General features: G+C 37.8%; 1 protein-coding gene across 1 annotated transcript in view; it reads right to left on the reverse strand.

Moving 5' to 3' along the window:
* Nucleotides 1-1,222: 1,222 nt before the first annotated feature.
* The window catches only part of PPP4R1 (protein phosphatase 4 regulatory subunit 1), an 89,290-nt gene continuing 76,597 nt past the window's right edge, over nucleotides 1,223-13,915 (reverse strand). The window contains exons 12-20 of the mRNA XM_065398799.1: nucleotides 13,232-13,407; nucleotides 10,604-10,699; nucleotides 8,986-9,171; nucleotides 6,921-7,082; nucleotides 6,339-6,439; nucleotides 5,446-5,566; nucleotides 5,183-5,317; nucleotides 3,509-3,650; nucleotides 1,223-1,433 (exon numbers count right to left, since the gene is read on the reverse strand). Of these exons, the coding sequence (XP_065254871.1) occupies nucleotides 1,270-1,433; nucleotides 3,509-3,650; nucleotides 5,183-5,317; nucleotides 5,446-5,566; nucleotides 6,339-6,439; nucleotides 6,921-7,082; nucleotides 8,986-9,171; nucleotides 10,604-10,699; nucleotides 13,232-13,407 (1,283 nt within the window). The 3' untranslated portion in view covers nucleotides 1,223-1,269. The remainder of the gene's footprint in view (nucleotides 1,434-3,508; nucleotides 3,651-5,182; nucleotides 5,318-5,445; nucleotides 5,567-6,338; nucleotides 6,440-6,920; nucleotides 7,083-8,985; nucleotides 9,172-10,603; nucleotides 10,700-13,231; nucleotides 13,408-13,915) is intronic.

Below are 13,915 nucleotides of genomic sequence, written 5' to 3' on the forward strand. Positions count from 1 at the left end.
GTTGTCCAGGTTCCCCACAGCTAAGATGTCATTCTGCATTTGGGTGATAGGAGAGCCAATCAGCTCCCAAGTATGAGTAGAGAGATTCTTGATAAAGATTCACTTACGAACTTCTCACCCAATTATTTCATCAATTTTTTTTTAAAAAGTGTTTCTGTACTTTTGTAAGCTAACTTGACTACTGTATCTCTGTGTTGTGCTATATTTCTTTTCTAAATATAAATCTTAAGTTTTACATTAAAGTCCCTCTGGAAAAAGTCATTCAAATTTAAATGATATTTACAGAAATCCATGCAAGAACTAGAAAAGGAAGGAAATGAAGTCATTTCAAATTTGTTCTTTAATATCTTTAAAAGGTCACAACGTATTCAATCTTATTAATAAATTTTATTTGGACAAGTAGAGAACAACTTGTATCACAACATTTTTAAACAACATGATTAAAGACTGCAGCACTCCCAAGAGTGGTCACAGATATGTACAGTATATGAAGAAAAAGTTGCACCTCAGAGCTGATCATGATCAAGTTAAAAATACCTGACTTAAAGTACATGTGCTAATAAATTTCCTTCAGGTCACGACCAGCATGAAAATAATTAGGACACAGGTACTCAGCAAAGTTTTCTACTAATGGGTACAGCAATATGCTGCATTTAAAGATTAAAATCAGATTCTAGTTTAGTGTTACCACTGAGCCCTTAAGAGAAATCCAAATCTCTACTGTTCCCCATTTACACACATCAAAACTATTCACACTTAAGGATGTGCCCAGCTACACACAATCTGGTTCTTTGCATGGATAAAAACTTTTATAGCTAATACTGGAGGTCTTACATCTTGATATAAATCTGCCTCTCTGGCTATAAGAATTTGAACTATCAGTTGCTAAGGAAAAAACTTGCTAAGTTAACTCCTCAGGAGAAACAACGCAGGTCTCTGGAAATCACATCCCTTCTACAATGAAAATGCTCTGCCAATTCAAGTTTCATTTGTTCAGGAAGACAGAAGATTTAAGGCTTCAGTGGCAAATATAATCCTCTGAGCAATGTTTTTCTAAAGTCAAGATGAGATAGGTAATGTTTACTTTTTCTTGACTCTTAAAATCCCTGGTATCAGGTTTAGATAACATCCACCCGTAGTTAAGTCCGGCAAGAGATCTCTCCTCCTTCAGAAGAGGTTGTCCTAAATCATCCATTTTAGGAGCATTTGAGGATAGTTTGTGTTTTGTTTGTTTTTTATTACAATTATAGTAACATTCAGGAACTTCTTTTAATAAGTCGATGAAGCAGTGCTCATGGCATCATCTGCAATTTTGGTACTGGCAGGGTGTATGCTTGCAAAATATTTGACATCACTGTCATCATCCATTTGAAGGGCCATAATTGTCTGTTCCACAACTTCTTGATGAGAATTGGCAGAATTCAGAAAATATTCTGTAAATAATGGAGAATACAAGAGATATATAAGAAAAATAAGAGTAACAATATTATATTTTGGCGCAAACCCTAGCTACTATGCTACAGTGTTATATTCAAAAGCATAAGGACGCTTCTACACCAAGGGCAAACAGAGGCTTCTGTTTTAATACGGAAAGGCTATTAGTGAGACTGAAATTCTGTATTAACAAATCAAAGTTTTTGGATATTTTAGTTTAATCCTTATGCTGTAGGCAGATATTGCTTCATGACATGAAATATTAGGGCAATATCTACTCTAACTATAGTCACACCCAATCCTTGTAATCAGGCAAATAATATATTCATTTAACTGTATCCACAAACTAACTTAAAATACTTGGGGTGATTAATACATGTGTTGGACGACTCAAATATAATATGGTTGTCCTTGTGGTGTAGGAGTACAAGTCCCCTAAATTACTTCAATGTAGTAAGTGGCAGACAGCATGTGCAAAGGGAAAAACTCCCGCTAAGAACAGGAGTCCCAAAATCAATGTGTTTATATTTCCAATGGAAGGTAATACAAATAAACTGCCATGCTATTCCATTCTACTGACAGACGCTACCACTCAATACAAATGGTAATATGAATAAACAGTATGCAAGAAACCCCAATATGTGACAGTTTTTTAAAAATTATATGATACAATTGTATTAAAAAATCCTCCCTTTCTACAGCAGTTTGTGGTTGATTTATTCCCAGAAGTATACCAGTTAATATACCTTTTAATTTTATTTTTTATTCAATTTAGATTTAATCTACCCATTGTCTCTCATTTTATACTTGTATTGTAAGATCTGTGAGACAGGGACTGTTTCTGTTATACATTTGTACAGTGCCTATGCAATCATGCTGGGTCCTCTAGGTGCTACCATAATACAAATAAATGATAAAGCATCTATGAATATTAGCCACGTAAATGTCTCCTGACTACAGCGAGGCTCTCTGTTACAAGAGTTCATGAGTTCCACAGCTTAATTAAGTGTTGTATAAAAAAATTATTTCTTTGATCAGTTTTAACTGTAATGCCTTTCAGTTTATTTAGATGTCTCCTTGTTCTTATATTTATAAATGGTAAATAGGAATGCTGAAACGGTCTCTCCTGTATTGTTCATTAGTTTACATAATTATCATGTCCTATTTTGTCTCCTCTAAACTAAGCTGTCCTAGTAATTTCAATCTCTCCACATACTAAAATGTTTACATGTTTCTAATAATTTTTTCCATCCACCTAGAGGTTCTTATTTCTGTTCTATATTTTTGAAATGAGGGTGACCAGAGCTGAACACAGTATTCCAGATGAGAGAATAACACTGATTTATCTAATGGCATACTATTTCCAGTATTATTTTCCACCCCACTCTTTTAACATCCTAACATTGCTAGCTTTTCTGAGCACTGCTGTGCACTGGGGATGCTTTCCCTAAGGGAAGTCTACAGTTTGACAGTAGCAGTTCCCTTGCTGAAATGTTGGAAAGGCTCTCCCCTCACTCCCAAAAGGAAAACAGAACAGCACTAGCCACCTCTCCTCTCCCAGAGAGGCAAGAGATAGGGTTAGCAGTGAAGGCTGTTTTTCTAGTTCCCAGCCTTTATTACATACAGCATCAATTTTTAGACTCAAACACAACACATTTGTTCTACATCACATCAGTGAATCACCAGTATGCAGGCAGGCTGACCAATAGCCTTAATTTCCCCAAACTAGCCCATTTAGGGAAAATCGGTCAAGGAAAATGGGCTAAGGGGGAAAAAGGAATCCATCCATTTCTCCAACATTACAGAATAGCTCTAGAAGTTATGATGTTGTCATAACTTCTAGAGCTTGCAGGTACTATCAGGGCCTCAAGGGTCAGTCCAGGCTAAGCCTTGCCACCCCTAGGGGTAAGGTTCAGGAGAGTATAATGTCATAAGTGGCTTCTCACACTCGTGCTATTTTCTCCACTTGGCTACAGCAAACTAACTCAAAAAGGAGACATGTTAAATATTCAATAGTTATCTTTGACATTCATCATCTATTAAACAAGACATTCTGAACTCCAGTACCACCAACCTTTCTCTAAAAGGGTTTGCCTTAAAGTTTTTGCAAGTAGTACTCTAACATTTGGAACCCTATCGGATGCCAAGTGTAGTAAATGAGGCAGTAGCTGCACAGCAAATTGGTCCATTGGGAGGCAGTCATCTTCAATGACAGTCTGTCAAAGAGAACCAAGCAACTGCATTAGATTTCTCCCCATAAAGAGGGAGCTAAAGACAAATACAGATCACAATGACAGTTCATGGATCCTACCAACTTAATAATAATCAACATATAAGAATATTTAGCATTCATATAGCACTTTCCACCTATAGATCTCAAGATGCTTTACAGATACAGGGAACTGTACTTCCCAGTAGGAGGTGAGGCCTTATAAAGCAGAATACACGTCTGAGAAAATTCAGGCTCAAAAAGAGAGCATTAGAAATCAGCGTGAGTTACTTTACAGTAAATTAAATAACCTTTTCATGTTTGCTTACAGTAATAGGAGCATTTTGTAACTGAATTTGGCCTTAAATCTTATAGATAATTTAGAAATTCTTACTGATTTAGACTGCTGTAATTAGATGCAGTGATAAGAACAGGGTTATGTTATGCTGCAGTTTTCCCATTTCAAGCACCATAACCCATATTTTAAAGAGTTGTCATAACACACAAAGACTTATCCAAATATCCTCCCCCTACCAAACAACAAAGCACAATATTTAGTTGAGTAAAACACAAAACAGTAGAGAACTAAGAACCAAGTGGTAGTCTTTCCTGGCAAAATTCACTGGGCAAACAGAGAGGGCCCATGAAATTCCGTGAGACTTGCCTAACAGAGATCCTGACAAATTCTCTCCTCAGCTGCTGGGAGGGGAAGGACGGAGCTGTGGAAACAAGGGCACACTACCAAAAGCCCTCAGATGCAAATCGCCAGAAGGTTTTTTAAATAAGATCAAACCCCAAGGAGGGGATATCCCTTCTGGGCCACACTATGGGAACCCTTTCCCACATAGCAGGGCAACTGCCCAGACTGCTCCTTTGCCATCACTGGCCACCCCAGCTGCACCTGAGGTCTACTCCTCCACCACAGCTCAGAGCCAGCTTGTTTTTCTTGATGGTATTTCTGCAAGCTTCTGAACAACCTATGCTAGCTGGGTGTGTGGGCAATGACACCTACTTGCCCTTGCTGCCTGAACAGATCATTCAGTAAACGGTAAGCAGCTGCCAGCACTGTATCACTCACCACTAGAGGGTGCTCACTTCATACCGGACCATGGAATAAGTGGCTGAAAGTTACTCCCAAACTCAGGTATCCTATGTGTTATTCAGACTAGTTTTTTACTGTCACTTTTGTTGTTGTTGTTTTACACTCAACACCATACTTTGATTCTCTGAACATACCGAGGAGAACACATGAAGCTTGTATACTGAACTTCAGTGGTATGCAACATGGGAATTTAGACTACAAGAGTGACTCTCCTGGGTAGGGAAGAAAGAGCCCCGTTTCTACAGCATCTCCTGACGTCTTCTCTGGAGCGGTGCTGAGCAGAGAAAGCCATGAATTGTGCCCTCCTCCCCCATCTTCTCCCGCCAGAGGAAAGATTCTCTGGCAATGATTTCTACGAACTATTCAGGAAAATACAGATGAATGAGGAGTTAGCTGCCCACCCTCTCCCAAACAAATACATAAATAAAAGCTCTTACCTGGCAGATAAAGACAAACGTTTGCCGACCGGACCACTTCGGGCATCTACAGAATTTTTCAACGAGTTCGTTCATGAGGTCTACCACAAAAGTTGATGTTGAAGCCATATGCAGCTTCTTTACCATTTCACTAACCTATAAGAAACATTAAGTTACCAATACATAAATACACAAATATAACAACTTCCGACCATGACTTAGAAGTTTGAGATATTGGATTCATTTAAATTATTTTACATTAAAATTTGTTTCTTAGCTCATACCAGCTTGTAGGAAATCCATCGAACAGAGGAAACCTTATCTGCACAGAGGCTGAGGGCAATAGGGCGCAAATAGTCATAAACATCTCTGGCACTGTATAGATCTAGAAGCAAGATGAGCTGCCTAAAAGAAAGAACAAAGCATAACACAGCAGAACAAAATCAAAAATGAAAAAGGTATCCCTAACCTTGAAAATTACAGTTTACACAACATTGCCTGCCCTTTAATATAACAGAAACCAAACCATATACACTAAGAAAATTTTCCATTCTTCATTCTCATTTTAATTGTTTTCTCTCATAATACTGAATAATTCCACGCCTGTAATTTGCCACTTATTCAGTAAATATGACCCTAATGCTACATGAGAGCAATAAAAGAGTGCAAAAATAATCTGAAAAAAAAGAAAAAAATTAATAGGTACAAAAGTTTGCACTCATTAGATCGTATAACCAATAACAATGTTACAAGGTACATGCAAGCTACAGTGTGACCAAGTGCTGGTTGTACAGATAACAAGATCAACAGCTTTTCTGATTAAAATGAGTAGAGCAGATTTGATCAAAGTATAAGGTGCTCCCCTTCCCTCCCCCCTCCAGCATACTAAAATAGTTACTGCTTGGACAATCTGAGTGGAAGTGCTCAATTAAATTTTTCATTCTACATTCAAGGGGACTTATAAAATAGTTTATAAGGAGTTAAGTTATTAGTAGATATTACTAGTGTGTCACACACGAGTAGTATGTGTTGTAGAAGTTGTGAGCTCATGTAGATGAGCACATGAAGACGTGTCAAAATGCCTCTATTTGATTGACTGATTTATGAATTGAAACGTTAAAATCCACATAGCAGAAAAAAGATCCAAATCCAAACCAAAACCTCATGAACAACATACTCTGCCAGCTCATATCGAAAACGCCAATTCCTGCTGTTATCGGTCACTAAGAATTCCTGGAGCTGATAAAGATATTCTCGTCTTTTGTCAAGATGAAGAAGCTGGAACAATAAATATAAATTTAATCAGAGCAGTGCAGATTGCAAGCACTTAATGTGAATGGATGGAATATGAACAAAATGTCTATCATAAAACAGCCACTTGGATTAAAAAAAGCACCCTTTGAAATATATAGTCTAATGCTTGTAAAACATTTTGGGTAAAATTTTGCTGTGACTTGCAAGAAAGTCAGCAAAGTTAATGGGGTAGTCTTAACAACATTTTACGCTGTATATACTTTAATTAATAATAACGAAGAGTAAGTGGTAAATAACTGCTACGTCTTCAACTGTCTCAGAGAAGGAAAAGTATTAGCTTCATAAAGCTTTTGCAATACCTTCTCTGGTACCATATAGGCATTTGGCTGGAGTACTGTAAAGGATTAGACTGGTGAAATCTATGGGCACAGGTCTCTGCAGGGAAAACAAGTGGATAGAAGGCATAATATATTATGGTCCAAAGTGAAATAAACATGAAATGTACCTTTAGAAAATCATGCAAGTGTTTAAGGACACCTATCCTGACTTCGTCTAGGTCCTTTAAAAATCCATTGAAGACTGGAACCAAGTCTCCAGCTGTGAGTTGGTCTCCCAGGATAACTGCAAGCTCATGTATAGAGAATGCTAATGTCCTTCGAACTTTCCACTGCAAAAAAATACAAATAATTGCATTTATTAATAAATTATCCCCAAACAATAGTTTTTGTTTTAACGCTAGGATTACTTTTCTTATATTGTCCAACATTAATATTGGAATCCTCAGTACAACCACCTAATTCACTAATTTCTTTCAATAAAACAGAACTCATTTTTTATTCAAAAGCGAAAAATAAGACATGAATGGGATTGTTCAAGGATCATTTTGTTCCATCTGCATATCCAGGAACTGAACAAGTAACAAAATTATTGTGTTCTTAATTAACAGAAACAAAACAAAAATGATGTTGGATATCAACATTTTTGCAGTTCTCTTCTTGCTTCAAATTTTTCTCATGCATATTGAATTTGATAGTTCTTGTTCCTCTCTAGCTTCTGTAATCTGTACTTTACAAAGCAGAAGAAGAAAGAAGGTACTCTGCTATACTTTGATTGGAAACTGTAAATCCCAGAGAGTTACAAGAGATTTTCCCTCTCAGGGAAGCCAACATCTGACATCCATACACAGCATCAAATATTTTGTTCCAAGAAACATCTTGGCACAAGCACTGGTCCAATTAAGAGGTGTGAGGTCCTTTTAGTTTCTATGTGGTCTTATTTTGGAGGTGGAGGGGTGAGGGAGGGGTGAGGGAGGGAACACGACACACTGTTCAAACGGATAATGTATTTTCAATTATATAAAAAACAAGTATTGTTATTTAACCTTACTTTCCCCCTCTGACCAGCACTTTCCAACTACCAAATGATATCTTTGCAGACTTAATCCTATTTTAGTGATGCAGTTTTCTCCCTCATTATTCTTGTGGCAGACTCTCAAAGTAATTTTAAACACACCGCAAACTTAGTTAGCAATGTTATTTTTTAACTCTTGTTGGTTTTTTTTAGTTTCTTTACTGATTACTTGTGTGCTAATTTTTTTTCACCTTACTGTAAGGCACTTTGAGAAATGTGACTGATACTATATACAATATTCTCCAGTTTATTAAGAATCCTGTTATCAAAGCTCCACATTATCTGAATCCCTTCCTTGTCCCCCATCATGAGATTCATGAACTATATGCCCTCTGCAGCATGCATCTCATGTTGGGGACAAGGAAGAGATTCGGATGATGCGATGGTTCGGACAATAGAGCCCTCTTGATTATCCAAACAATCAATTATCCAAATAAAATCCCCCCCCGCCCCCCACTCAGAAAATTGGGAATATATTGTATAAATAAACAATATATGTCAGTGAGTTTTCACTCTGGTACATCAGTGAATTAGTTTATCAGGGTGAAGTGGATCAAGAATGACTACTCAAAAAAGGAAGCGTGTCTTTGAAAAAGAAAGGAAAGAGTGGAAAATTACTACAAAATAAAATGGCCCATACACTGAAAGCTGCTTCCTTAACAGCAAACAGGAACAGAGAAGAAAGCAACAGCCATTTCCCATATTTTAACATTTGTTTTTAAACACACCAATGATACTGCAATACTGTTAATCCTTTATGACTAACTTTCAGGAACTGGCCAGTGCATCGAAGTGGATACCCCTATTCTCATTAAAAGTGCCACAAGAACTGTAGCAACCGGAAGTGATCAAGACCTCTGGTTTCTCATCTACCCACAAGGTGACAGGCTCAGCAACATTTGTGCATCTATTCTAGGTATTTATATAATCCCCATTACCGTAGTATCTGAGCACCTCACAAACATGGTGCCCAAGCATTGTTCTGGGACACTGGTCAAACTATTACTTAGAGGAAGAGCATCATCTACTAAATTACCAACACCAGTAATAGGATATGAAAAAAAATAAATTCAAAAATGCCCATTATACGGAAACACAGTTATAAAAGTGTATATACAATTTGTTTTCAAAGCTGCTTGAGTTTAAATGCTTTAACATACCTGCATATCAGATGCTAGTGTCTCATAGGTGTCTTTCAGACAGTGCCAGTTCTGTCTACCTAACGTAAGTGCCACACCTGGCAGGCTATACGCACAATGTTTAGCAATCTCAGTATCAACCGTTTGTGCACGAGAAGGATCAGTCATGGATAAATATTGATCCAACAAGGCTTGAGGTACAACATCCTAGAGAGAGAGAGAGAGAGAGAGAGAGAGAGAGAGAGAGAGAGAGAGCAAGACTTAGTTTGCCACATTTTCAAGTAATTTCGATAAAATGTAACCTAGTTTTATATAGTAGGTTGTAAGAGAAAGAATTTTTCTCACCTCATAATAATGGACAAAAATGCTTAAAGATTAAGAATGTAAATATTATAATTCATAAAAGTACCATATATAAAAATCAGACTAACTTTAGTTGTTTAAAGTTGATATTTTAAGCAAATATTAAGGTTACTTAAGCAATATTAATACAGAAACACAGTAACTGAGAAGGTATGATTAGTCCTTGTAAATACCCAGACTGAAGTAACAAGGATGAATGGGTGGAACACTTTCAGACTACCGAAACAAAGTAGGAGCATTGTTTGAAACTTAAGAAGAAACAATTTAACTTGGACTTCTATAGCACTGCTCAACACTCTTACAAACATTAAAGACTCAATATCCTGTGAGACTGGCAAACTTTATGCCTGTTTAACAAATACATAAAATACATAAAAATAAGTGACTAGTGCTGGTCAGAACATGTTTTTCCCCACCTTGCAGAAAATTTTTACCTTATGGCAAAAAATGAAAACTAATTTTAAATGTTTCATTTTGGGTCAGTTCAATATTAAACTGTGCCTGCCTGAGCTGCTGAAGTGCCTCATAGGAATGGCATTTGGGTGCCTCATGCCCTCATTCTTCCCTATGGGCTGCGCTCCTTGGCTAGAACTACTTCTCCCATGATGCAGCACATTCTCCCCTCTTGCTGAGCTGCTGCAGTGCTTCATGGGAGAGTAGAACCCAGCCCACAGAGAAGTATGAGTGGATGAGGTTCCCACACTACAACTCCCATCAGTTGTTCAGGAGGATATAGTTTAACATCAAATTAAGCCAAAATAATTCTATTTGGTATCAAATCTAAATTTGTTTTTTTCTGCTAAAGTCAAAGTTTTCAGTGGACAACACACTTTTTGTGAAAAATTCTGTTCAATAAAAAAAAAAGTTTTCCCCTGAAAAACAGTTTTAATGGAAAATTTTCAACTGGCTCTGTAAATAAGTCATTGAAGCTGCACAGCAAGTCAGTGGCAGAGGAAAAATTAAAATAAATAGCTTCGGAGTCTTGATTAACAGCTCTACTGTCAAAGCTACACTACTCTGTTTAAAAAAAAAAAAAAAAAAAAAAGACTGACAGTGACAACAGAATAAACTGCCAATGTAACCACTGTCACTGCAGGTACTCAAGGCTGGATTATACAGTGACCTATTGATGAGGCTTTCACATCCTCTGAAAATTACTACAGCAAAGTGGGCCAATGGACTACATAACTAAAGGTGAACCTTCCATCATTATCTTCTGTCTATAAAGTTTCAATTTAATCAGAATTACAAGTGGGGGGGGGGGATTCTCATTTACCTGTACTTTGGACTTTCTTTCCTCTTCAGGGCTGAAACTGCTATTGGTGCTCAAGTCTGAATCATTATGAATATAGCGGAGAGTGGAATCTATGTTCTGCATGTGGGGGAAAAAAGGTCACTTACAAAATGGGACATTCAAGGATTACACACACACACACACACACACAAAACTTAAATACCATGAACGGTTGCCTGAGATTGTGGGTATTTTCTTCAAGATTCCAGAGATGTATTTTTGTTTTCAGCATATCCTTGCTGTAGCCCAAATTAAAATAAAAATCTTAATGGACAACTTTTATTTATTTAGATTCAAAATAATAAAGATGCTTCACCAGGCTTGAGGTGATATAATTAAATCATATTCTATTCTATACAGATTCTTACACCATGCCCACCACCGTATTATCTGAGTGCCTTCCATTAATGCAATAAGCAATAACTCCTGTCACGTGTTGTTTTCTCAAGAAAGGGGAAGGAACTCAAACCAAAATAGGGAAAGAACAAGATAAAGAATATTTACACAAGTTAGATGTATTCAAGTAAGCAGGGCCTGATGAAATTCATCCTAGAGTACTTGAGCAACTCAGAACCATTAATAGTTATCTTTGAGAACTCATGGAGGATGGGTACGGTCCCAGAGGACTGGAGAAGGGCAAACATAGTAACTATCTTTAAAAAGGGGAACAAAGAGGACCCGGGGAAGTATAGACCCGTCATCCTAACTGATACCTGGAAAGACACTGGAAAAAACTATTAAACAATTTGTAAGCACCTAGACGATAATACAGTTATAAGGAATCGCCACATGGATCTGTCAAGAACAAATCATGCCAAACTAACCTAACTTCCTCCTTTGACAAGGTTACTGACCGAGTGGTTGTGACACATCTTGACTTTAGGAAGGCTTTTGACACAGTCCCACATGACATTTTCATAAGCAAACTATGGAAATGTGGTATTTGATTAAATTAGTGTAAGGTGGGTGAGAGACAGAGACCCCTTGGCAAAGGGTTCCTTGCTCTTTGCAAACATCGCTCACCTCAGACCTGATAAACTCACTACACCAAATATGTCCTATAGGATATTTATCCATAAAGAGTAACATTTAAGGATCTACAAAAAGCTTGTAACTTGTCAAGATTCATAATCATTGAGAGATGTATATATTTATATTGAAAGTATGGTTTATGGACTTGGAGTAGAAATTAGTCACCAGGAGATAATGTGTCTTAGTGATGGCCCATTCAGACAAGGGGTGGTGTCAACCCCAGCCTGTCTGGCCGCTGATGCAATGCAAGGCTCATTAGGGGTTAGGACAGAGGAACTCCCCTCCTGTCCTAGCTCCACCCATCACTCCCCCTGGGAAGAAGCAGGCAAGCCTTCTTAACTTGCCTACTGGCTCCTGATTGGTTAGTGTTCCCTTCTGACCCGTTTTCACCATTGGAGGATTAAGTCTTCTTGGTACATAATTCTGAGTGGGTTTTCCCTAGGCAGGGTGTATCAGGGCACCAATACCTCAGGCAAGGGGCAGAAAACGCCTGATAGATCCCCTCCTCTTATTTTGACAGAGGTGCCATTCTTACCTAGGCACTTTTCAAAAAGTAACTTCACTTTAAAAAGGTAAGAACTTCAATATAAGAGAGCTTGCAGGGTACGTCAATATCTAGGTCATGGTGGTATCGCTAAGATTTTGGAATGAGGGCAATCTGCACATCTTCCATCAGACAATCCAAATAAAAAAAAAAATAAAAAAAAAATCAGATTTTACACATATCCCAATGTATGTAAGGAGCTTCTTATCAACACAGTGAGCAATTCTATCAACTGTAGCAGGTTAATGGCAGCAGAGTATAATCTGAAAACTATTTGCATTGCCAACTGGCAAGCAACAATCCATGAGGGTTGCATCAAGATTTTATTATTCTTCTTCTATAGCACTGGAGTTTCAAAGACCATCACACTTGTGCCTCCAAGTGGAGTGGAGTAGTCACAACATTTCTGCCACAACACATAGTGAAGAACAGAACACCAGTACTAAATGCTGTTGTTTGACTGGATGGGGAAAAAATGGGAAGAAGATCCACAAGTAAAAACTCAAAATGATATTGAGTGGTAGTACCCGCCCTCATTCTCCAGAGTCCAGATATTGCCAGAGGCCCACTGCAACACGGCCTCAAGTCCTGATTGTCTCCTGGTCAGAAAAGTGTGTTGCCTGCTGCAGTAAAATGTTTCCACCATAAACAAAATGCATCTCTCTCTCCAAACAGAAAAAAGAACCGTTAACTTATTTTAAGAAGGGCATTGTTTCCAGTAAGACTATTTCACTGCGGCAAACTATAGTAACACAGTCTATTGAAAGTGACCATTAGTCAGGACTGAGGTTTAACTTCAAGTCCTCAAATGATTCAGATGTACAAATACAGAACGTTGTGAGGATAAACTTTACTTTATGCAACAGGCAGAGCTGCAAAATTAGCAAACAAAACTTGGCATCATTTCAGCCTGAAGTGGGAACAGTTTAGCTACGATTGCTGCAAGAGTGCAAAATACAGCTCTCTCTCTCTGACTGTAGCCCTGTATTTCTGAATCAAACTGTTTGTATGCCAAACACAGCCATGTCTCTTACCTCAACAGCGTCGCTAATTAAAGGCACAGGATCATCCTGAATTAGTTTATAATTTAGTTGGTCTTTGATGCTCAGTTCATTTTGAGAGTCCATTCCCTTGCCAACACCTGCCATTGTCTCTTCCTGAGGGTCCAAACTGGAGGCTCGAAGTGCAGCAGACAACACCTCCACTTGTGCTGTATGCAAAGTGAAACACATTAATGGAAGTGGAAAGAACTGTTACACAGCAACAAAATTGCTGATGGCAACTACCTTTGAAAAATAATTTTTAATTTATGGAATAGCCAAAGAGAGAAGCTGAAAGTTTCCTACTCAATTATCAATGGTTAGTAAATCCTGCAACAGAGCAAACCAGCGAGGATGGGAGGTGATGTAGTCTCACGTTGGCTGCCATTGCCTCAGAAGGCAGAACATACACAACAGCCTACTGGCAATTATAGTTAAAAGAATACGGCAAGTAAAGGGTGGGAATAGGTTTGACTCTAGTTTTTAACTGTATTGATTGATTTAAAAAGTTGTACTTTTAAATTTATGAGATATGGGGAAAGTATTTTTAGGGACTAAATGAATGAGTTGCAAAAGTGCAATTAGCTGTATCCCTGTAAATCTAAGTGGAGAGCAGGATTGCTAAATCTTCCAAATGAGAATATAAGGGTAGGTCTGGGGCCCTGGAAAATACATATT

This window comes from Emys orbicularis, chromosome 2 (assembly GCF_028017835.1).
Source record: "Emys orbicularis isolate rEmyOrb1 chromosome 2, rEmyOrb1.hap1, whole genome shotgun sequence".
NCBI classification, from domain to species: domain Eukaryota; kingdom Metazoa; phylum Chordata; order Testudines; family Emydidae; genus Emys; species Emys orbicularis.